Source organism: Heterocephalus glaber, unplaced genomic scaffold (assembly GCF_053883595.1).
Source record: "Heterocephalus glaber isolate CG9 unplaced genomic scaffold, H.glaber_assembly_v1.0 deba00001523, whole genome shotgun sequence".
NCBI lineage: Eukaryota > Metazoa > Chordata > Mammalia > Rodentia > Bathyergidae > Heterocephalus > Heterocephalus glaber.
The window spans coordinates 7,629,953-7,656,042 of record NW_028258327.1 but is presented as its reverse complement, the minus strand read 5'-3'; the positions used below and the strand labels follow the sequence as shown (position 1 = coordinate 7,656,042).

General features: G+C 39.1%; 1 protein-coding gene, 1 long non-coding RNA gene and 1 pseudogene across 7 annotated transcripts in view; 2 read left to right on the top strand and 1 right to left on the bottom strand.

Moving 5' to 3' along the window:
• The window catches only part of LOC110345395 (uncharacterized), a 60,214-nt gene extending 54,519 nt beyond the window's left edge, over positions 1 to 5,695 (top strand). The window contains exon 4 of the long non-coding RNA XR_015441531.1: positions 4,726 to 5,695. This is a non-coding gene — a long non-coding RNA (uncharacterized LOC110345395). The remainder of the gene's footprint in view (positions 1 to 4,725) is intronic.
• Positions 1 to 20,652, bottom strand: part of Usp45 (ubiquitin specific peptidase 45) — a 65,043-nt gene extending 44,391 nt beyond the window's left edge. Inside the window, exons 1-6 of one of the 6 annotated variants that reach the window (XM_087187943.1) lie at positions 20,578 to 20,606; positions 19,265 to 19,386; positions 17,222 to 17,331; positions 14,572 to 14,741; positions 13,180 to 13,283; positions 10,035 to 10,135 (exon numbers count right to left, since the gene is read on the bottom strand). In XM_087187943.1, coding sequence (XP_087044069.1) covers positions 10,035 to 10,135; positions 13,180 to 13,283; positions 14,572 to 14,741; positions 17,222 to 17,321 — 475 coding nt within the window. In that variant the 5' untranslated portion in view covers positions 17,322 to 17,331; positions 19,265 to 19,386; positions 20,578 to 20,606. Of the gene's footprint in view, positions 1 to 9,627; positions 9,724 to 10,034; positions 10,136 to 13,179; positions 13,290 to 14,571; positions 14,742 to 17,221; positions 17,332 to 19,264; positions 19,387 to 19,960; positions 20,557 to 20,577 lie in introns of those variants that run through there. The other 5 variants (XM_021242692.2, XM_021242691.2, XM_004862481.3 and 2 more) reach the window with 5 other exon arrangements.
• Positions 20,653 to 23,329: 2,677 nt separating this feature from the next.
• LOC147824955 (alpha-ketoglutarate dehydrogenase component 4 pseudogene) lies at positions 23,330 to 23,849 on the top strand (annotated as a pseudogene).
• Positions 23,850 to 26,090: the final 2,241 nt, after the last annotated feature.

Sequence of the window (26,090 nt, the reverse complement as noted above, 5' to 3'; positions counted from 1 at the left end):
CAAACATTACAATCCTGTTCATTCTAATAAACGATGGATAAGGTCCATAAATGCAGTAACAACTCAGGACACCAATGAAAGCCTAGTGGTGATACAAAGGGAAAGACCATTACTCTCAAACAAAAGATACAGTATATATAATCATCTCTGGGTGTCTTTAGTGTTTGAAGAGGGGAGAAATATAACTAAGTTATATTTTATGGCAGCCCTATTCAAATGGCTCATCAAAAAATTAAGCCTTAATGCCCAAGGCACTCACTATAATGCAATTAACTTCTCCCCTCGAATCTGGACGGGTACAGCTAAGAGCCATCTTTGGGAGAACTGAGAAAACAGTCATTCAAATAATTTTTTTGTGTTATGCAGTTCAGAGGAGAAACTCTGGATTTAAAATTTGTTTTTTTAAAACATCCACTATCTTTTGGTCCCAACCCCTTGTATACATGAAAATAGCTATTTTTAAAATTTCAATTTTTATTTTTATTAGTATGTTTGTAGAACATAATGATTACATTCATCATGGAGAGTTGGTACATGTACGTAACACATCTTAATTTTAGTGCTCATTTTTTTTGAAAATACAAATTTCTTAGGAGCACCACCGCTGCTTTGTAGCAGAATAAACTATATTACCTATTTTTTAAAGTATTAAACCATATTCAAATTGTTACTATAAAAGGTCACAATGTCAGTTATCCTCAAGATAGTTTTAATTCCAAATATACCACTTATAGTTTCTTTTTTAAAAAGATACAAAAATGTATACTTTATAAAACCAAAAGAACATAACTCAGTCTTTTGTATACCAAAAGCATTAGCTTAATGAACCTAACAGAATATACTTTACTCTCTCTCTTTTTTTTTTTTTTTTTGGTACCGGGGATCGAACTTGGGTCCTTGCACTTGCTCAGCAGGCAGCAAAACCACTGAGCTAAATCCCCGGACCTTACTTTACTCTCTTTAATCTTGTTAAAAAAGACACTGCATTAGTATTAACATTATAAGTGAAATATTCACAATATGAGTGAATATTATGAGTGTATTGGTCTGGCAAAGAATGTGGGATCTTGGCAATCACCTGCCTAGTTCACAAAGAGCAAACGAACACTTAATATTGTGACAGGCTGGGGATGTAGCACAGTGGCATTGTGCCTGCCTGGCAAGCACAAGGTCCTGAGTTAGATCACTAATACCAGAAGAAAAAAAAAATTCTAACTTAATGATAGTGTGTCACCAGAAATACATGTACAAGAGTACTGAAATCACATATTTCTTGAGCCTTTCAGAGAACATGGCTCACTTTTAAAGCCACTTTTAGGTTCTTCACAGCAAAATTAAGCCATCTACCTGACTCCACACATGTATTGCCTCCTCCACCAGAATGGTTCATTTATTATACATGATGAATATACACTAACAATCAGTACCACCCAAAGTCCACAGTGTGCATAAGGTTCACTCTTGGCACTGTGCATCCCATGGATCTGGGCAAATGCATAATGACATGTATCAATCCTTATAGTATCACACAGAGTAGCTCCACTGCCCTGAAAATCCTTGGTGCTGTGCCTATTCATTTCTCCCTCCTCTGGCAGCCACTTGTCTTTTTACTATCTCCAGTTCTGTAGTCCACTTTTTAATTATATGTATTTCTGGCTGGATCTCACAGGAATGTATATTTGCTCTCTTTCAATCATGTAGTATTTATGACCTTTTCTTTACATGCAGAGATGGGAGAGCAAAGGGAGTTTGTTGTTGTTGTTTTTTAATGCAAATGCTAACATCAGAGGTGAAATCTACACAGCTGTAAATATTCTTCTGGGAACCTGCACTGGGCTTCATCGCCACTGCTTAATGCAATTACCTAAGCCAGTCATGTAGCATTAATGTGATTTGCCCATTTCTATAGCTGAAAAGAAATTCTATCTTTATTTTATTTTTGATTTTTTGCGATAGGATCTTGCTATGTTAGTTCAGCCTGGCCTTGAACTCACTGTGTAGCCCAGGCTAGCCCTGAACTCGCAGCGATCCTCCTGCCTCAGCCTCCCAAGTGCTGGGATTACATGCATGCACCGCCATGCCCAATTAAAGAAGTTTCATCTTTAAAAGGAAAAACTTGCTTCCCCATAATCCTCCTACCTTGAAACCAGTTAGTAATTAAGTTCACCTATTTATCCTCAAAACCTAACTTCCAGTTAATCATTAGCCCTAGATATATTTAATTATATGATAAATTTATATTACCATAATAAATGGCCAGGAGGGAGAGAGGGAGGAGGGAGGGCAAGCCAAAGTAAGAAACACAGAGAGAGACAAAGGGGGGGATAGAGAGAGGGAGAGGGAGGGGGATGAGGGGGGACAGAGAGAGAGAGAGAGAGAGAAAAGAGTTTCCCATCTGTCTTATACTAGGAGTCAGTATGTAAAATACAAAACTGACCATCCACTTATCTGCTTAAAACCTAACTGTGGGGCCAGGGATTTAGCTCAGTGGTGCCGAAAGTGCAAGGTCCTGAGTTCGATCCCCGTACGGGGACACGGGGACACGGGGACACACACACACACACACACATACACACACACGGACGGACGGACGGACAGACCTAGCTGTGGTTCCTCGGTGCCTTCAGGACAAACTCTTAACTTACAAGGCCCTTAAACATCTGTTCCCGCTTACCTTTTGGAGTCTCACCTCTCATTATCCCTCAGTATCACAAAACCCAACCTTCCTGCTTCATAGAATTCCCTAAACTTACTAGGCTTTTTCATTAGCCAGATACTCCCTGAAATGAAACACATTTCTTTTCCCTTATGCCTAGTAATTTCTAGATATCCTTCAGTGCTTTGCTCCTTAGAAGGGAATTTTCTAAATAAATTTTCCCTGGCTCTTTTAGTCTAGGTAAGATGCAATTTCCAAGGTGCTCTCATTAACCCCCTTTACTAGCTCACCATAGCACTACTGAAACAAATAACAACTAAGTTATGACTTGTCTGTATCCCTTGTAAAACCACAAGACAGATGAGAACAGGAACTGAACTGCATCTCCAACATCTATCTAGTACAGCACCTAGCACAAGGTGGAAACTCAAATACATTAAAAGACTGAATGGGGTCGGGGATTTAGCTCAGTGGTTCCACCGCCTACCTTGCAAGCGCAAGGTCCCGAGTTCGATCCCCGATACCAAAAAAAAAAAAAGACTGAATGCACTTATAAAATTTTTAGTATTTATATTCAGGGGCTTGGGAGTAAAGGTAAAGCTTACCTATTTACTCCTTCAGTAAAAACTGTTCACTTTCCAATTAAGTATCATTCAGCAAGTATTTATTGACTAGCCACAAGAAGAAAGGCTGCCAAAGCCTCATCTTCAAAAAGAACAGTTTCAAGAAAGAAAGTAAGAACTAGGTGGCATTGTGCACACCTGTAATCCCAGACTCTAGGAGGCTGAGGCAGAGGAATCACAAATTCAAGCCCAGACTGGGCAACTTAGCAAGACCCTGTCACAAAATAAAATCATATTAATAAAAGGGCTGGGGATGTAACTCAGTGTGAAAGACCTAGGTTCAATCCCCAGTACTACTAGAAAAGAAAGGAAAAGAAAAGAAAAGAAAAGGGGAGGGGAGAAAAGAGAAAATATGTTATTTGTGTCATGGGATTTTTGTTATTTTTCAACTTTTGTGTGTGTGTGTGGTACCGGTAATCGAACTCAGGGCCTTGTGCTTGCCAGGCAGGCACAGTGCCACTGAGCTACATCCCCAGCCCTACTGTTATTTCTCAGTGAACAAATATTCAAAATTTTTTATTTTAATTTCTAACATGATAAATATTGATAGATATAACTTACACAACTAAAGATCTTTGAATGCTCAGTAATTTTTTAAGAGCCTAAAGGGGTACTAAGTCCAAAAGTTTAAGATTCAATGAGCTATTTGTTTTTTGAGGTGGATGGGACATTAGCCTAAATGTGCTATGTAAATAAGCTCTGTTACATGTATTAGAAATAAAATTAGGGCAGGAATGCATAACTTAAGAGTGTTCTTAAGGTACAGGTACAGCTTTCTTCTCAGAGTTATTTTTACTTAGTACAAAAATACAAAAAGACTCTCTGAAAATCATTCTTATCCTCTCACCCCCATACAATATATACAGTTTCACATTCCTCTTGAATTATCATATATAGGTGTTTTTAGCTAGTCTTAACAATTATCATTTAAAATAACTACAAAATTATATTTTGTATTCTTACAAACTTCTATATTTGGTTTTCAAATATTTTATAAAATTATGTTGAAGCTTCATACCAAAGTATGGCAGATTATTAGTCTAAACTCCCAAGGGATATTATTTTAAATCAAACTTTCCTGAGAGATTCTGTCACTTGGCCCACAAGGGTGAGGCCATTTTGCCCTAGAAGTTCTGGAAACTATGAGTTTAGAACTATACTCATTAGTTCCACAAACACAATTAAAGAATGAAACTTTACATTAGTGCTTCCCACCACCTGAAGAGATTTCTAATCTTTATCTGCCTGTTTCCTTTAAGGATCAGCTTCAAACCCAACTCATTCATGATCCTTTCCTTCTCAAGTGAACATCACAAGCCTCTCTGGATACCTGAAGGGCTTTGAAGATCAATTAAAATAGAAACTTACATTTTTTTTTAATAAATAAAAGAGAAACTTTATTCTACTTGCATTTCAATTACTTTTTTATCTTACAACTTCTTTCAGATCTTCAAACTACTAAGGGAAGGAACCTACCAACCTCTACTTACCAAAGTATCACAAGGACAAGAAAGTGCTGAGGAAAAAAATGAGGCTCCCATAACTGTAATCTGCCCAAGGTCACATATTAATGATTGAATGTTAAATTCAATAAATTAGGCTTTTGTTTGCTCGGTTGGTTTGGTTTTTTTTTTTTTAAGACAGGGTCTCACTATATAGTTCAGGCTAGCCTTGAACTTACCACGTAGCCCAGGCTGGCCTCAAATTCACAGTGATCCTCCTGCCTCCGCTTCCCAAGTGCTGTGACTACAGGTGTGCACCACCACACCCAGCTTTGAGTGTTTAATCTGAATGTTTTTAACATTCCATTCCACACACCCTCCCTTAGCATCTTTCCTGTAATAAATACTCAAGAAATCTGTAAAACTGAGTGGAGATCAGACTGGCTTTGTTCTTAACCTCAATAAATCTCTAAGTACCAAATTCAAAGAAAATAAATTCTACAGTTGTATTTTCATCACTCTTGGAATTATAATATATACCTGTGTATTTTCTTATTACACCCCCCTACAAAAGAAGGCAGAAGGAAAAGTGCCATTTTCAGGAGACAGCATTAAAACTAACCTCAGGTATCAAATGTTTTTCCACAGACATAATAAAGAACCACTACTTACAGGGTTCTCTATTAGAGCAGATTTGGAGCTATGACTGGCATGCCCGAAACAATTCAACAAATGTATGTTTTATAAGTAAGTGAACGGGTGATAAAATTAATCATCTCTTTTGCTGTCCAGGAGCCTGGGTTTACCTCCTCTAGCTCATCCAATTTTTTCACTATTATTATCTCATTTGCAAGACAGCTAACAAGGACAACTATACATTGATCTATAGGAAATACAACTGGTAACTATATTTTTCCTTTTTTGACCAATTATATTTTTACATGACTTTCCAGTTTCTGATGTCACCATCTAAGTTCAATTCTGCTTCAAAGGCATCTCAAACTTATCCATTCACTCCCCCTCACCTAGTTGCTCATCAAAATCCCGAGGATTATACTTAATTCTACCCACTCTCCTCATTCACTTTCCACCAGAGCTTTTACTAGTCTCTCACCTGCCCTGCCACCATAACCTCCTTTAACCTTCGTTACCATCTCTCCATCTTTACTCTGAACCCCTATCATCTATTCTCCATGTGCTAATCAGATATCTTTATTTTAAAAAAAACATGAACTGAAACAACTATGAACATTTTACTTAAAACATTTTACTAACTTCCAGTATACTTTATAATTAAATATTTTTTGCCATGTAATTCCTTACAGACTCCTTCATGATTTGTCCACCCACCTTGTAACTTCATCTCATTCTACTCTCTCCCAACAAATTAATTCAGTCATATTGGCTTCTCTCGACCACTGTGACTAATAAATTATTACCTATCACTGCAATCTTTCCAGTGTAGCACTTACCAGAATTTATATATTTGCTTATTTTTTGGCTCCCTCACTATAGTCTAAATCCCAGTACAGCAAGATAAAATTTTTTTTCACTACTCAATACTGAATAAGTGTAATACCTGGCATGTGGAAGGCATTTATTTTTTGGATAAAGAAACTGGCTCTCTAAATGCTCTCACTTTCTATTAACACATATGCAACATATAGTTAACAAAGTGCACAATATATAATAATTACTGTCATATAATAAATGATTTGCCTGACCTATGTTCAAGTTTCCTGGCAAGTACTCTCTTAAATTCTTAGAGTTGCCAGAGTGACAAGAATATTTATTATTTATGGTCAGCCCTTTGAGTCACAGTGGATACTTTGTGTTGACAACATGACTCATCAAGGGTCCCTAGACAATTTATGGTAAAGATGAATCTGGATGGGAGCCACACCAGAAAGACAAACCAAGGGATTGGAGTTGGGATACTAGAGTCTGAATTAAAGTGGCCAGTGATTCAAGCAATCATGCTTACCCAGTAAAAATTCTCAATGCCAGAGCTTCCCTGGTTAATGATACTTCCTGCACATTGTTACAGTGTGTGTGTTGGGGATGGGGGTGTTAGCTCCTCACTCCCTGAGTGAGGAGTGGACACAGAAGCTTCATATTTGGGACTCTCTCAGACCTTAACATGTGTCTCTTCTTTTGGCTGATCCTGATTTGTATTCCTTTTTGCTATAACAAAACACGGTTGTAAGTACAGCACTTTCCTGAGTTCTCCAAAGTATTTTAGTGAATTATCAAATCTGAAGAAGTTGATCTTTTTCAGAACATATCCCTGTTGTTAAGTGATGCAAGATAGCACAAGGCAAAATCTGAATGCAGTTGAGGTGATTCTTGAAAATCCAAAGAGGTACCACAGAAAGTAGCCTTCACAAGCTAGGAAGAACTAATCTTGTCGTTTGCGCATAATTTGTGTTAAAGGAGAGCTCCAAAATCAGGACCTATCTGGTGAAGAAGAATGCCGTGCCTGTTGACCAAGATGCTCCTTCAGGGGACACGACAGTGCAGAGAGGGGTAAAGTTTGAAATTAATTTAGATGAATGTATGTCTGATGGAAACACTGTCCAAGAGGAAGAGACAATGGACATACTAAATGAAACTCTGACCTTTGAGGACAGCATAAAGTTTAAGGGATATGACTGTCTAAAGGAACATGAAGATGACCTAGACAAAGCGTTTGAAAAACTCTGTGGCCCAGAAGCAGTAAGAACATTAAAGCAATGGCTTCCTAGAGAAGATGTGGTGAAGGTAGAAATGGCTTCTTGCATTGAAGTAGATGAGGAACTGCTGGAACCAGCATCTGATGGTGATGATACAAATTTTGAAGAATCAGAAGATGAGTTGAGAAGTGAAATAGTAGAATCCCTTGAAAAATTCACTACTTGCAAAGGAGGAAAAATGGAAGAAATTTTCAGTATCTGTAAGGATGCTGAAAAGTCAGAAGAGAGAAAGAGGTTAAGTGTAACAAAATCTGATGAATTAAGTGAAGGTCTAGAAGCTGTTTCTAGTCCATCTAATGACCAAATTTGTGCTGCTGATGAGGACTAAAGAACAACAACCTATTCTGCCATAAAGAAAAAGAAACCTGAGTCATTTGTAGGAAAATGGATGCACTTGAGACCATAATGTTAAGTGAAATAAATCAGACACACAAGCTTAAATATTGCATGGTTTCTCTTATATGAGAAACTCAAATTATAAATAAAGAGCAAAATAAAAGATAAATACTAGGAAGTAGGGAGATAGCTCTTTCTCAAATGAGAAAAGATGAAGAGGGAGTAGGGAGAGGAGGGAAAGGGAATGAAAAATGAAATTGGGATGTGTTATGTACATGTACCAACTCCACACAAGGAATGTAAAATTGTGTATTGCAGACATGTACTAATAAAAAAACACACAGGTGTGAAAAAAAAAAAAACAAATCTGAAGAAGTCATGGGAACCCCCAAATTTGTAGCTGGTTAGCCAGAAGTACAGTGGGCTGGAAACTTGAGATTATGGCTGCTGTTTTCAGTGAGAGCAGTCTTGTGCACAACTTGGGTCCTTAACCATGAAGGCTGGCCTAGTTCTGGGTAGTTGGTATCAGAGCTGCACTGCAGTTAGGTAGTAAATAACAGAAACCAGGGCCAGGATTTAGCTCAGTGGCACTGTGTCTGCCTCGAAAGTGCAAAATCCTGAGTTTGATCCCTGGTAACAACAACAACAAAAAAAAGCACAAATAACAAAGACCATTTCATAAACAGGTGTCAGGCATCATGCATGTGTTTTTACACACATTATTTCTACATCTTTACAAAATATTATCTCTAAGTCTCACAACAATCTCACAAGACAGAATTCTCATGGCCAGTAAGTAGGGGAGCCAAATGCAATCTCAAGACTGTGTGACTTAAAAGCCCATCATCCAGTGACTCATACTTCAGCTTTCAGACTGGTTATGTAAATACATCACAAGACAACATTATGAGATTGCCACCTAAGAATGTATAAGAGCTGCATTAATCACCTTTCCATTGCTGGGACAAAATATCTGACACAACTTAAACAAAGAGAAGTTTATTTTGGCTTATAGTTTCAGAGGTTTCCGTCTGTGGTTAGCTAGCTTCAAGAAGAAACATCAAGGCAGAGGAAGCAGAGCAGTCAGAAGCAGCAAGTGGAAAATCAAGAGAGGAAGGTGCCAGGGACTGATGTGGTCCCCAAGTGTGATGGCTTGTATCCACATGTCCCCACAAAGCCTTTTTGGAGGTGACTGGATCTAGGGTATGAGATGGCTGGGATTAAGGGTGTGATGCTGGGATTAGAGGGGTATGATTACTAAATCAGTCCACTGATGGGTTTAGCATAGTTCTGGATATGGATAATAAGAAGGCTCAGCCTGGGTGTGGTGTAGCCTGGATGCCACATAAAGAGGAGGCTTAGCCGCTGCTTCTGCTTGCTGCTGTCTGCCATCCAATGGACTATTTCTCCCTCATGATGCCCCTCTGCCATGCTATCCAACCCTGGAGCCCACCAACTATGGTCTGAAACCTCTTCAAACTGTGAGCTACAATAAACCTTTCCTCCTTTTACTTTGGGTGTCAGGTATTTTGTCTCAGCAGCGAGAAAAGTAGCTAAGACACCAAAGTCATGCCCCACAACCCACTCCACTCAGACACATGCAGAAGTGTGCTTTACTAACCTCTTAGAGATCTCTCAAGCCAATCAAGTTGACAAGATTAACCATCACTGCTGGCAACAGTGGTGCATGCCTGTAATCCCAGCACTTGGGAGAGCTGAGGCAGGAAGATCACCGCAAGTTCAAGGCCAACATGAGCTACATAGTCAGTTCAAAGCCAGACTAAACTACAGGTGAGACTGTCTCGAGAAACAAACAAGCCAAGCGTGGTGGCACACACCTGTGATTCCAACACTCAGGAGGCTGAACCAGGAGGATCATCACTACTTCGAGGCCTGCCTGGGCGACATAGCAAGTCTCTGTCTCACACTACCCTCTAAAAAAACCCAACCAAACAAAAAAGATTTAACCATCACAGTATCTTTACTCAAATTACAGACTAAGATGTCACAGTGAAATCTAAAGTACTCTTTATGAATTTATGAATCCTTTATGTGAATTATAAAATATATATTAATATAAATTCCTTTAGGGACCGGGATTTAGCTCAGTGGCGTGGTGCCTGCCTCGCAAGCGCAAGGTTGAGTTTGATCCCCAGTAACACAAACACACACACACACACACACACACACACACACACACAAAATATATATATATATATATTCCTTTAGCAATTGTTTAACTTACTTGTTTGTGTTTTAGAAACATGTTTCTGAAGAAAATCAACTATCTGGGCCAACACCTTCTTATTACAATGTGTTGATAATTTTTCATCGCATTCATAACACCTGAAAAACATAAATTTAAATCAAATATTATGAAAGTACTTTCAATAATTTTATACATTAAGAAACAAAGTTGGGGGCCGGGGATTTAGTTCAGTGGTTTCGCTGCCTGCTGCACAAGCGCAAGGACCCGAGTCTGATCCCTGGTACCAAAAAAAAAAAGAAACAAAGTTGGTATTTGACCACTTTTGTCTTTATTTTGTCGTTGTTTTTGGTACCGGGAATCAAACTCTGGACCTTGCACTTGCAAAGCAGGCAGCGGAACCACTGAGCTAAATCCCTGGCCCTCTTGTTGTTTTTTGAGACAGAGACGTACAGAGCTTCATAGTTCAAATGAACGTTCTGCCGTTCACCTTATGCATAACAAAATGCCATGGAAATTTTAAGCAAGGCAATGACATGACCCAATTTATACATTAAAAACATCATTCTGAATAATGTGATAAATTAGACTGGCGGGCATAAGGAACAAAAACAGATCAGTATAGTAGCAAGAATCTGGAGAGAAGTGGACATATTTCATATATCTGCAGAGAGAAACAATAAAGAGTTAGATGTAAAAGATGAGGAAGAGGCGAGTGTCAAAATAATTGCAGTGGAGCCAGGGATTTAGCTCAGTGGTGTCGCGACCTGCCTCACAAGCACAAGGTCCTGAGTTTGATCCCCGGTACCAATAATAATAAGAAGAATAATAATAATAATTGCAATGGAAAAGGAGAAGCAGGTAAAGGTATGTTAGTAATTTTCAATACAGATGATTTTGTAGCCATGGGGACTTTTCCCAATGTTTAGAGACATTTTTGGTTATCTCCTAGCTGCTACTGGCATCCAGTGAGTAGAGGCTAGAGATGCTGCTAAACATCCTATAACCTAGACAACAGCACAACAAAGAATTGATCATAACAAAGAATTACCAGTATAAACATCTATAGTACTAAGACACTGACCTAGATAAAATAAGATTTGCTGTGAGTTGATAACTGTCCAAAGGCAGGCAATGTAGGGTATAGAGGAATTTATTATACCATTTTGTCTATTTTTGTTAAAGGATTAAAAAATAACATAAGATTTTTTAAAAGGGATAAAAATAACTGTGAGGGTTTCATCTTAATTACTAAGTGACAGAAGAGAAATGGGAAAGATACAGTTTCTTTATTTTATTATTAACTTATATTTATTATTTGTTTATAGTTTATTATGCTGGTTAAGACTTATTTGCTGGCCCGGGGATTTAGCTGAGTGGTTCCGGCGCCTGCCTCGCAAGCACAAGGTCCGGAGTTCAATCCCCGGGACAAAAAAAAAAAAAAAAAAAAACTTATTTGCTGAAAATTAAATCACCATTCACATAAGACTTACAACAGAAATTCTGGCACAGATTCACTTGAGATGACCCTATTCTTCCAAGGGCCACTTAATTCTGCCAACTTTTTCTATTTTGGTGGTTCTCAAACCGTGACCCACAGACCAGCAGCACTGGTAACACTTAGGAACTTGTTGGATGTGCAAACTCTCAGGCCACACCCAGAACCACAAAACTGGAATCTTTAGACCTGGGATCCAGCAATCTGTGTTAACAAGTCTTTCTGGTAATTCTGATGTACCCATAGTCTAAGACCACTACAGGAAAAAATTTATTGCACTACCACACTATGACGTCACCCTGCCATCATCTTTTTCCCTGTCTCCAACACATTACTTACACATTAAATTTTGTATCCTCCTTACACACCCCAGTAACAACAACAAAAACGTAAGTGCAGCAAACACCAGGCCCCTATGACCATATCAAATTAGAAAGATATTAGCTCCAATGAGCCAAAATACCCTTGCATTAGTTTTGGAAATTTGAAATAAAACACAAAGTGCAATGTTTGTCTTAAAGAAAGCTTGAGGACTCCTCAAAATGCATTCAAGGAACTTTAGGAATCCATAGATTTCAATTAGAAAATTACTGTTGTAAAATACAGAGAAAACATTTCAAGATAATGTCTACATGTGCTATGGAAACAGTGTAGTACGCTGGTAAGAATCTAGGGAATCAAAAAACTTGTTTGGGCTGGGCTTGATGATGTACACCTGTAATCTCAGCTACTGGGGGAAGGGGCAGGGCTGAGGCAAGAGAATGAAAGTCTGAAGCCGACCTGGGTACCTCTGCAAGACCCTGTCTCAAAGTAAAAAATAAAAAGGGCTGGGGATGTAGTTCATTGACAGAGTGGCTGTGGGTTGAATCCCATCACCACAAAGAACACAGACATACACTAATCTTGTTTTTAGAGCATGGATTTTTTACTTTTTATTTACCATCCAAAAAAAGTAAATATTTAGTTTCTTTACACCTAAAGTGATGGAACTAGGTTTTCAACCAGGTGAAGTGCTAAAATCACCTGAAAAAGTTGTTTGTTTTTTTCTCATTTTGTTTTATGCACACATTCTTTTTTTTTTTTTTTTTTTTTTTTGGTACCGGGGAATGAACTTGGGACCTTGAGCTTTCGAGGCAGGTGCTGGAACCACTGAGCTAAATCCCCGGCCCCTGTGTTTGTTTGTTTTTTGAAACAGGGTCTCACTATGTAACCCAGACTGGCCTCAAACTTGCAGCAATCCTCCTGCCTCAGTCTCCGGAGTGCTGGAATTACAGGAGTACACCATCATGCCTGGTAAGTTTTTACCAACTACTGAGCCAGACACCTTCTGTTCCTTCTAGAGAATCACCAAACCACATGATTGTTTAAAGTATCTTCCTTTGATAGAATTTTGGAATTCTACACTAGAAAGTTCATTATGAAAAACTAGATGGAATTTTTACTTATGGTACAAAGAAAATATTAGAGAAAAGTAGAGGGAAACTAGATTTTTTTTTCCTGACTTAAAACTTTATATTCATGGGTAACATTAATTTTCTTAAATTATCCTATAGATTGTATTCAGGCTAAAAAAAAAAGCATAAACGTATAGCATCTTTATTTTATCTGATAAAGTTAAAAAAAAAAAAGGTGTTTTGTTTTTGTTTTGTTTTTGATGAACAAAAGCACTAACAAAATTTAACTTACCATATAATCCATGTACTCAGATTAATTACAATACAATGAGACTCTGTTCTGGAACTCTTGAAGTGCTTCAGTGAATGATGGTTTTCTGAGTTTTTACCACATCCCTGGAAATGAACAGGGTAAATTTGTTTCAAATCAATCAAAACTTAAAACTATACTGAAATATACTGAAAAAGTTTTAATTTCAAGCAAGAGGGAAACATTTCAGAAAGCAATATAGATTTCTATTAATTTCTGCAAAGAGGCTAACTTACTTTTTGTTACATAGTATTTACCTAAAACAATCAAAAGCAAAGCTAACATCCCTATTTCTTACAGATGTCTACATGCTGTCCTGAACACGGTGGGACACTGAGCATCCAGATAGGCCAGTACAGCCTCTTTCCCAAATACACATTTCCCAGGCCTGTACACAGCTCCAAGTCAACTCATGGAGAATGAACGAAGCACAGATTAACCATAACAATTTTCCTCACTAGTGAAACTAAAGAAACGCTGGTTAATATAACATGAGAGAAAGACAAGTCTGATGGATATTTCTGGGGGAGTTTTACATACTTTTTAAAGGAAAAGGAATGTACTCTTTCCTCTCTTTATGGGCTTGGGGGATTGCCGTGTGACACATAACGTCTGAAGCCTCTTCAGTCATCGTGAACTATGAAGTTGGGGACTACACTGAAGAAAAATAGCAAAAATCTCATTTTTCTTTCTTTCTTTTCCTTTTTTTTCTTCTTGAGACGGGGTCGCCATATAGTTCAGACTGGCCTTGAACTCACTATGTATCGCAGGGTTGCCTTGAACTCACCATGATACTCCTGCCTCAGCCTCCTGAGGGCTGAGATTACAAGTGCGCACTACCATCCCTGGCAGAAACCTCAGTTTTTAATGTTCTTCCTCTTGAATTAAGTGAACCAGAAGTGGCCCTACTTCTATAGGGCCTACCTACCTATAGATAAACATTCCTCTTTTCTTTTTAAAAAGTATACACTTTTAATTTGACTAGAAAATTCTTTTATTATAGATAACATTTCTAAACTCTAAGACAAATTATTTTGCAAAAACAAAGCAGACTAATCCTTTCTGAGAGGGAAAAAATGAATCTAAAAAGTCACATCCACTTCTTGAGTAAATACAAAAGAAAAAGGCAGGTCTAGACAGGAGAGCTACTGCAAGTGGGTGGGAGTCCCTTTCAAAAGATTTATGAACTACACACGATTAACTCCTGAAAATAACATACACTGTTCTTTATCTTAAACATAAGTTTGTCCTTGGAGAGTCTCACTCTAAATATGGAGTAAATTTATCTTAAGTCCTATGCATGACAAAAAGTCCAACTCACAGTATTTAAGGAGACTATAAAACACAGTGACACATAGGTAACAATTTTCTTACCTGAAAACCACACTTAAGGCACAACCAAATATCTGAAGGAAGTACTGATTGTCCATCATAGAATCTTCTTTCTTTTAAACATTCTGAACAAACTGACCATAGATTCTCAGTTATTGCTTTCTTCACATGATTCACACTGACAGCATGACTTACATGTTGGCAAGTTAAACCTATTGAATAAGAAAAAAATATGAACACTTTCATTGCTAAACTATTAGTAAGCAAAAGTTCATAGTGTTAAAATGCCCTGAACTAAAAGACATATATATTCAAAAACAAAATAACTCAAAAGGATATACGTTACATGAATACATTTATATATAAAAATTCATGAAATGACATAATTACTGAATTGAAAACCAGATCAGTGGTTGCTAGGGGATATGTGTGGGGGATGGATGTGGATATAAATGGGTAACATGTTGAGTGGTGATGGTACAGTCAAGTTCCTTGAAGTATACAAAGTTAAACATGTAATAAAATTATATGGAAAAAAATTATATGGGGGTATAATAATACACAAGTATATACTATAATGCCAAGGGTGATAAAAATACAATTGTAGAATATGCTAAGGACTGTACCACTGGTTTTGATATTGTACTATGGTAATATAAGATGTTAACATCAGGGAAGGCAAGGTGATAGATAAATGGAGCCTCTTCATATATATTTCTTTATATCTTTCTGTGAATCTAAAATCAGTTCAAAATGAAATAGTTTAATAAATAAATAAAACTGGGCCAGGGATTTAGCTCAGTGGTTCCTCCGCCTGCCTCACAAGTGCAAGGTCCCAAGTTCAATCCCCGTACCAAAAAACAAAACAAACAAACAAATAAATGAATAAAACTGAGGAGATTAAACACTTACTGAACAGCTACAATGTGTCAAGCATTGTGAATGTTATTTTCTGCCCATTAAGATACACATCTTGGGGTATGCAATGCCCTAGCTCAATTCCCAGCACCAAACAATAGAAAGGTATACATATAAAAATCTGTATATATTTTTATCACTGTTAGGAGAAAAGAAAAGGAGAAACAAACAATGGAACCAGACTTCTCAGAATTTTCCTTAATGAATACTCTCAAATGAATTATTCTGTCTGGTGTCTAGTAATCTTTTTTTTGGTACGGGGAATCAAACTTGGGACCTTGCGTTTGTGAGGCAGGTGGCGGAACCACTGGGCTAAATCCCCAGCCCTAGTAATCTTTTGTAACAGCTTTCTAAGATGTGCTGTGGCCCATGCCTGTAATTCCAGCACTTGTGAAACTGAGACAGGAGCATTGTGCAAGTTCAAGGCCAGCCTGCAGTACCCAGTGAATTCATAACCAGCCTGGACTACATACATTTCAACTTTCTCTATTTCTCTTTCTAAATGCAAAGCATTTTTTCCTCTTCTTTTTGTACTACTAGGGAAATCTAAGCTATATCCCAGCACTTTTTTTTGTTTTGTTTTGTTACCAGGGATCGAACTCGGGTCCTTGCACTTGCGCAGCAGGTGGAGAAACCACTGAGCTAAATCCCCGGCCCTATCCCAGCAGTTTTTTTTTTTAAATAGGGTCTCACTAAGTTGCCTACATTGCCCAGACTAGCCTCAAATTTGTGATCCTCCTGACTCAGCCTCTTGAGTAGCTGGGATTACAGGCATGCAACATTCTGTCCAGCTCAAAGCATTCCTGTCTACTAGTTAGAGAGAGGTTAGGCAATAGAACTACGCAGGAGTCTATGACATCTTGAAAACTAAAAATATGATTCTCACAAGTTACTTATATCAAAATATAATTTGAACAAAAATGACATGTAAATCTGAATAAAACATTTAAGCTTCTAATTTAACAAAAGCAAGCAGTAAAAACATAAAAAAGGAGTAATTCTAAAGTTGTATGTTTGAAAAGCAAGGATCCATGCTACTAAAGAAAGGGCTATTCAGGAGAGGACTAACAAATGATCACTAGTATAGGATGAGGAGAGGACTGATAAATGGTCACTAGTATAGGATCTAGAAATGGTTTACCAAATGTCATTGCTATTACAGTTTTGTATTTTAAAATCATTCTATATACTATCTATATAATATCTGGGTTTCTTTCTTTCTTTTTTTTTAGACAAGGTCTTGCTGTGTAGTTCAAGCTGGCCTTGAATTCATTATATAACTCAGGCTGACCTCAAACTTGCAGCAATCTTTCTACCTCAGCTTCCCCTAGTGCTGAGATTATAGGCATGTACCACCATGCCTGGCCGTATCTATATAATCTCTGGAATGGGATCTGGCCAGGGTACAATGCAAACATTTTCTAAACTGAGTATGGTGGGTCTATAATCCCAGTACTCTGGGAGGCTAAGGCAGCATGGGAGAGTTCAAGCTCACATGGGCAATTTAGCACCTTAAGGAGACCCTGTTTCAAAATTTAAAAATTTTTAAATGTGCTGAAGATGTAGGTCAGTGTGAAGAACCTAGATTCAATCCCTGGTACCAGAAAAGAAAATTCTACTATTCAATTTTTAAAATTAAAAATTAAAATTATTAATAAATTCTAGTTTATGCAACAGAAAACAGTGAAAATAAAAAGAAATGGACTGATTAATTTAAAATATGTATTATTATTTTGCTCCAACACCATTTGGGATGTCAGTTATCACAATTTACCAGCGATGTCATCTGAAGAATCTTCATCATGAGGTACTGAAGGCCTTCTATTTCTTTTTCCTTTCTCAGGTAAAGCTTTGGATGGCTCTTTTACCCGCATCTGTTATTTACTGAAAAGGTTGAAGGGAAAAAAATGAATACAATTTACTCTTCAAAGATAAAATATATATATTTTATTTAAGGCATATCGAAACTGAAATGACTTCAATTTTAATTGGTCTAGTAAATCAACAGAGGAAGGAAGGGCCAGGGATTTAGCTCAGTGGTTCCACAGCCTGGCTCACAAGCTCAAGGTTCGATCCCCAGGACCAAAAAAAAAAAAAAAAAGAGGAAAGGAATACCAGCTGAAAAAACAGAAGTCCTTGTTAAAATCAAAACACAAAGTTAGGATGTAGCTCAATGATACAGCATTTACCTAACATGCACGAAATGCGGAATTCGATCCCCAAGAACACACACACAAAATAGATAGACAGACAGACATGGTACAGTTCATTTGACTTTTACCAACTACTCTATCATGGCCTAAATGTTCGTGTCCCTGGACCCTAAATTCATCTGTTGAAATCTAGTCCCCATTGAGCTAGTACTTAAGAGACAAAAACTTTGGGAGGTAATTCGGTCATGGAGGAGAGCCTTCCAAGAAGAGGCCAGAGAAATAGCTTTGCATCTACCTGTGGATACAAGCAAAAGACGTCAAGACAAACAGTTCTTGTTTACAGGGTCTAGAAGCCCTCTGTAGACATCAGTCTGCCAACACCTTGGTCTTGGATTTCCTAGCCCTCAATACTGAGAAACATCACCAGTCTAACTTCCTTGTCTACTTGTTCCCTCTGCTCTATTCTCCAAAACCCCTAATTCATGTACAGTGTCCCCTTCTCTGATCACAACTCCCCATTCCTCTGACAAGAAGCTTCATCTTGGCAAGTGATTCCATGATCCTGCAGCAGCACAGGGAGGGCTGGGGGGGGGGGGAGCTGTGAATGAAGAGGTGTTTTTCAGGCTTCACTTAGCAGTGACACACGTCACCTCTGTGAATATTTTACTGGCCAAAGTCACCCGGCCACATTTAACTTCAAGTAGACATAGAAGGGAGGTGAGGAGTGTAATTTTACCACGTACCAAGAAAGAGGGGTGGTTCCGCCACCTGCCTCACAAGCGCAAGGTCGCGAGTTTGATCCCCAGCACAAAAAAAAAAAAAAAAAGAGGGAAACCAGCATAGCTGTGCCCAGCCTCATCACTACAGCACCCCTCTGCAGCACCCAATCCTAGGGGAGCCAGATTATTTTTTTCCATGTTTGGAGAAAGTCCCATCAGAAAGGAGGGTGGGTCTATCTTTATCTTCACACAGTCCTTTCAAACTTTTTTCACTCTTTAAACCTCCAACTCCTCTACTTCCCCACTCGCTTATCAAAAGATGAGCTAGTCTTCTACTTTACCCCCAGATTTACAAACCTACCTCCTTTAGTTTTAATTTCATGTCCTAAAGAGATAGGCATTGCCAACAGAACCTACTTAAAATAGTACTCGAGAAACAGTAGTACATTTCCCTTTTGTTATAGGTAAACCCTTTATAAAGATGAGCATTAACATTCAGATTCTGGCAAAATACACAGAACCAGGCGTTTCACCCAGAAGCTGCTGTAAAAAATTTGTGCCTTTCTACAAAAACAGACTCAGCTTGGCAATGGAGGTGCAAATCCCCTACTCCCTGCCCTGTACTGGGATTAAACCCAGGACTTCCTCACTGAACTACATCCCTAGCTTTTTATTTTTTACTTTGAGAAGGGGGCTAAATTGCCCAGGCTGGCCTTGAACTTGTGATCCTCCTGCCTCAGCCTCCCAGAGTGCTGGGATTACAGGCATGTGCCACCACGCCTGGCTCAATTTCTGATATTATGTCTAAACCTACAGAATTATTTGGTCCAGTAACCTACAGTATACCAATTCTTCAGTTTCTTTTCCAATTTCCATTTAAGGCGTGCACACATACACATACACACAAAGGACAATTCAAATTCCAATTATTAGAGCTTCACATACTTTCTTTCATCAAAATTGTGTCTGGGAATCTTCAAGACCTCCTCTTCCCACGTTTGGAGAGTGGACAGGATTCACAGGACTCGGTACAATTGTACTCATGGTTGACAATTATTAAAGCAATACTGTACGAATATAAAATCAATCACAATGGAAAAAGAGGTGGAGTCCAGAGAAATATGTACCGTAGGGGCTTCCTTATGCTTCCTCATGCTTCCTCCTCCCCAGGAAGGAGGAGTCAAACTCAGCATACTTTCCCAACAAGAAATATGCAGCAACATCTAGTCAGTCAATGCTTCTGCCCTCGAAAGCCTATGAGAAACCTGCAGCTCAGGATTTTTATGAAGCTGGTAATTTCAGCATGAACATAGTATTCAGCATAAACTAATAGTCCTCAGGTCAGAACACTCCCCAAACCCAAGTTCCCAACCGCTAAACCAGGGCCAACCTTGCAAGCAGGCCTTTCAAAATATGGTAGCATCTCAGGCCTGCTTTAACTCCTTTCAGTACAAATATTTGTTTTGGCCATTTTTCTCATAGTTTTTCATACATAAAACTACAGTTTTCAAACAGCAGCACCTAACACCTTTTTTCCCTTCTATATTAAGATGGGCAACTAACTTGGTTGAAAAGTTTGCTTTTAAATAGACTATACAAATAAAAACCCGAAAAATATTTTCCTCCTACTCTTGTGCTTACCGTTTTCCAGGTTGAGGGAACAGGAACGGGACTCAAATCTTTTACAGGCAACCAGACTCAAAACGGTTTTGCTGTGTATCGCGCTCAGTATCGCGCTCCAATTCTACACACTTCCTAGATATTAACCCACTAGATCCTCACAGCTACTTTCTGGGAGAGACTGCTGTTATTTTCCCCGCTTTCCACTTGAAACTGGGACAGAGGCTAAGCGGGGCCAGGGTCCTGAGGCGGTTTGGGTGTGGGGCCGTGGAGCCCGGCGGTCCAGCCCCAGAGCCCAACGCACGCTGCAGCCATGAACCCGGTTCAGGCCGCCTCCCGGGCCCCAGCGCCCGCCGAGTCCGGCCGGAGAGGGCTGCGGGTAGGACCTTGGGGAGAACCGCGGGGAGGCCGGGAGCGCACGCCGCAGTCCCCACGGGGCGGGCACCCGGGCGCCTCCGACGCCGGCCGGCTCCTCCCGCAGCCCAGGACCAGCGGGCTACGCCGCAGGCGGCGCCCCCAAGGCTCAGGAAGGCGAGAGGGCGTTCGGAGCCTCCCTCGAGCCCGCCCACCCACAAGGGGGTCCGGAGCAAGGAGCGGACCCAAGCTGCGGCGACCCCACCGCGGACTTCGCGACTCACCCCGCCCGGCCGGGCCGCCGTGTCTACAAGCCGGGACGACTACGCCTGCGCGGCAGTCCGGCGGAGCTGCGGGGCGGGGCCTCTGTCATTGCCCCGCCCACGAGGTCGGGCGGAGGAGCGGGCTGGCCGCGCTCCTAGGGCAAAGGGCGGGGCGGGGCGGGGCGGGGCGGGGCGCGTTCTGCAAGTCCCTGCTGGCTCAGTTTCCCTCTCCCAGACTAGGGTCATGATCTGGAATGAGCATCGCTGCTCTCTCCTGCCGAGTTTCTACTTGGTGCTGGACATTTTCTGGAACACCTTCCACCTTCCCTCTGTCGTCCTCCTTTGAACTCTAAAGTCACATCTGACTTTTATTATGTATAATTTTCCTTTTTCTAAGGTACTGGAAATTGAACCCCGGTCTTCGCATTGAGTTACATCCCCTGCCCTTTAAAAAAAAAAAACTTTTATTTTGAGACAGGGTCTCTCGCTAAAGTTGCTAAATTATCTAGGCTGTGCTCAATCTTGCGATCTTCCTGCTTCAGCCTCTCCGAGTGCCAGGATTACAGGTATGCACCACCAAGACAGGCTTTATTTTGCTTTTTTTTTTTTTTTTTTTAATTACTGATCTGGAAGCTGTTCTTGCTTCTACACTTCTTCAAAGCCGGATTATCTATTAAAGTGGCCTAGCACCGTGCATGTTTACTAAAAGTAGTTGATTGGTTGGAATGATAGTTACTGCAAACGTCAACTCTGGTTATGATTGGATCTAGAAGTCTCCATCTTTACCAAGGGACAGAGTGTGGTTTAATGGATTAGAAATTAAGAAGTAACAGTTAAGCCCCAAAACTGATTGTACCTAAAATTCTAATTCATGGCTGGGGATTTGGCTCAATGGCACTGCACCTGTCTTGCAAGCGCAAGGTCCTGAGTTCAATCCCCGGTACAAAAAAAAAAAGTACAAAATTCTAATTTATTCTCATCATTATTTCCATGTGGGAACTTGACAGACGAAGTTCTATTTGTTTATGTTGTATTTATAGGAATCATTCATCTGACATATACAATTGAATACAAACATGCTAGTCACTGTGCTAGGTATGAGTATACATAATTATCTTTTGGGTTAGAGAGCAAATTTTTTCCCAAGAAAAAATGAAAACTGCACATATAATAATAGGTTGTGGTATAATTTTGAAGTAAAAATAGTTTACACTTCATAAATCAAAAGTTTTCATATATTTTAATATTGGATTTGACATTCAATGTGGAGGGGAAAAAGTCATGCAAACTTGAGAAAATCTAAAGAATTTGCATCCTAAATTATATTTCAGTAAAAGGGAGTTTTTAAAAGTGTATAATATATTGGAACTCAATTTGTAATTTTTTTTAAAAGGGACTGAATTAGGGAAATTTAGGTTCTATTCCTAACAAAAAGGAATTTAGGAATTATGCAAATCATCATGCGATAACTGAGCTAGCCCTCAGTCTGACCCTGTTAACAAACTTACCTAAGAGTTGGGAGTTTAAAAATGGACCAGTCTTCAAGACTGTGAGATTAAGATAACATACCAGGAAACTAGGATGGAAGGTCAGGTGGGCCATCAAAGACATGATCAGTGGAGACATCAAGAAGCCAAAGAGGGGAAAAAATCCTTACAATCAAGCCTGTTGAGGAGGCAGGGGAGTGATCTGCCCTGTTCCAACACTCAAGAACTTTCCCAGATGATAAGAGCAAAGTCCAGGTGGCAAGGGGCAAATGAATGTGTAGAATAGTCATTAGCATGACCTATAGTTACCTTCACTTAATTGGCATTAGTAAAAAAAATCACATTCCAAGGTGGATACTTAAAATGGTAGTAGACATGTTTCATGAAGAGGCATGATAAAGACATGACAAAGGTGAGCAGACACAACTGAAACTTCTGTGCATGTGGATGGTATCAAGAGCCCAGCCAACTACCCTGTAAATGTCATAAAAGCTGTTCACCTTCATCTTTGTTTGGGTCAGCCTGAAGTTCTTGTCCCCCATGGCTCCTTCCCCTTGTACTCAAGCGTAAGAATAAGAAGGCCTTCTTCCTGTGTTGCTGTCTGATTCTTCTGATAGCGACCACAAGAGCTCATGAAGTCATATGGTAACAATCATACAGTACTGAAATTTTGGAAATTGGAAATGACAAAATTCCAAAGCTAACTTGATTTAGAGTGGAGGTACTTTTAACATGATCATGCCTCCAGAGATTGCTACCTCCATTTCAAAATTTGGCATGAGTTTGTGTTTGGGGGAGCTTTTTGTTTTGGTTTGGTTTGGTTTTGGTTTTTTGAGACAGGATTTGCTATGTAGTTTGGGCTGGCTTTGAATTCACTGTGTAACCGAGGCTGCCCTTGAACTCACAGCAATCCTCCTGCCTCAGCCTCCGAAGGGCCAAGATTACAGGCATGCACCACCATGCCCAGCTCATTGGAATATCTAATACGAGTTTTCATCAGGCATCTTATAGGTTTAAATTTTTGTGTGCTTTTTTATTTTTTTAGCAATGTTGGGTTATGTTCTTTTGGGGTTTTGTGTATTTATTAGGTTGTTATTTTTGTGTACTTGTTCTTTCATTGGCTCTGATTTAATACATGTCTAGGTTTTCTTCTTGTCTCAGCTCCCTAACTAGTTTCTTCACCTCGAATGCCCGAGACAATGTTATTAACATATTTCTTTATTCTTTTTTTTTTTTTTTGGTACCGGGGATTGAACTTGGGACCTTGAGCTTGCGAGGCAGGCCCCAGAACCACCGAGCTAAATCCCCGGCCCCTATTTCTTTATTATTTTTCCAAACACATAAACTCGTCTTCCCAAGTTTTAAAATTCCCCATACTGTTGGGCAGCAAGATGGTGACTGCTAGCAGGGTTGTCCAAGTAGTCAAGCCACATATACCATTAATAAGGTTCCCTGACAGAAAAGACAATCCTAAACCCAGTGTATCAGAAGCTTTGAGATCAGCAGGGATCCCATCCCACTCCTCTGTAATTTCACAGCATTCCAAGGGAAGTAAATCACCGGAGTTACTGGTGCATCTGGGTCCACCAGACACTGCAGAAATACTAAAAACGCTACCTCAGAAGTACAGAAGGAAACTTACATCTCAAGAGGAAATGGAGTTTATCCAATATGGAGGTCCAGAATAATGATTGTGGCTGCTGTTTGTCATCAGACAAAAGAATTATCTTTACAATAAAGGACTTCCAAAATGAGATATGAAAAGTTGTATATTAAACAACCTTAATAAATCTTCTGCAAAAAGAAAAAAAGGAAACATAGAAAATTTAGATGGATTCTTGTATCTTCTAATTTATGTATCTTGGTCAGCTTCTCCACAAGCTTACCTAATTGTTTATACACTTTATACTTATTAAAGTATACATTTGAAAAAAAATTCCCTATACTTCACTCCTATTCTCTCTAGTATTAATCCTTGGTCCTCTCCATCCTAAGCCTTAGGCTCTTCCATATCCATATCCTATCTAGCTTATTGCCCTCCCTATCAGCAAGTTCTGACAACCACATAGCTTTTCTCAATCACAAAGTAAAACCTCTTTCTCCCATATCTTTCCCTTGCCCTCACAAAATATGCTCTGAAAACTCTGAATACTAAACCTTCAACTCAACTAAAAGTACTCCAATAAAATCAGACCCCATATCCACCTTTTATTCTCATCTACCACTATTCCCCCTTCAGTCCTCCCCCTCAGTGTCCAACACTCCTCACCCAGTGACCTCCCATTCTTGCCACCCTACCTCACCTGCCTCATTGCAGAACAACAACAAATAACAAAATGTCATCATGTCCATAGAGAAGACAAAGCGGGGAAGTGTACTGCAAGGACTATCATATAGAAGTGTAAGACTGAATCTGTGGATGCTGTTATAACCAGAAATAATTCTTTTGGAAAAACATAGGGACAGGGTTGAAATCACTTAAAGTAAATAACAGAAGGAGTAAATACTAGCACTAGACATACAAAGCTGAAAATTATTCACGGAGAGGCAACATCCTACTAAAAATCTCCATGTAAGACACAAACTCTCCTCACTTCTCTAGTCCCCAACCTACAATAACCTCTCAAAAAAAGGAGGGGGAAAAAAGAGGGGGCCATTATATATGTGTATATATATATATATATATATAATACCTATATTACATATATATGAATATATATATATTCAAACAAATAAAACACAGTGTGATAGTTAACTGATTTTGTCAACTTGAGTAAGAATTGCCCAACTAAATTGGCTCAGCATAGTTCTGGGTGTGGAAGACCCAAACTAGGGAGTATTGTCACCAAAATGATATAAAAGGGAAATGAAGAAGGAAGGCTTGCTTTTGTTTCTTTAGAGGAGCTCCAATCTTTGCTTTCTCCTTGGATATTGTCTCCTGGCTTTCAGCACAGACTCTTGAGCCTCCAAGGTAGACCCTTCTTCAGCTTTCCATTTCAGACCCTTTGGCCTCTTGATAAAGACTTGCACAGAACACTACACTGAGCTCCAGCCCTTTGACTGGATCCTTCGGATCTCCAGAGCACAGACCTTTTTCACTCTTCCACTGCTGACTCTCTGGGTGGACATTCCAAGCCAATCTTGTAAATTCTTATATACTTGTATATCTTGCATTAAATCTGTTTGTCTAGTAAGCATTGACTGATACACACAGATACAAATAGGAAAATGGGGAAGCAAGGAAATAGAGGATCTCTGAACCCCTCCTCAGTCTTCCCAAGGCAGAGTACGGGATCAGAAAGGAGAAGAAAAAAATACCAGATAACAGATATCTTTTTTTTTTTTTTTTTTTGGTACCGGGGATAGAACTCGGGTCCTTCTGCTTGCGAGGCAGGCGGCGGAACCACTAAGCTAAATCCCCAGTCCAAGGTAACAGATATCTATGAGACATTTATACAAGGGTTGAAAAAAATAGATGAGTTCAAAGAGGAAATCAACCAAAAGTTCACAGCAATTACATTCAATATGACCACAGTAAATTTCAGAGAAATAAGTAAAAAACTGGACAGGCTAACCAAAACAGTTCAAACTTTGAATGACAGATTCAACAAGGATATGGAATCCTTGAAAAGATGCCAGATTTCTATACCTGAAATTAAAAACTATATAAAATTCATATATTGTAGAAATGACTAATGTGAAGACAGAGTATCTGATATTGAGGATAAAATAGTGAATTACAATAAAAAACTCAAAGAAGCCAAAAAGAAAATAAGAGAACAAGAGAAGACTATCCAGCAGCTACTAGATGACAACGAGCAGACCGATCTATCTAAGGCTAATCAGAAATAGAGAAAAACTAGAAGATAGTACAGATGGATTCACTTACACGCTTACAGATATCATGGAAGAAAATTTCCCAAATATAAGAAAAGAGTTTAGAATTCAAGTAAGTGATGCTTATATAACACCAAACAATTATGATGAAAAAAGAAGCTCACCAAGGCATGTCCTTATTAAATTACCAGCTGTCCAGCAAAAACAAAA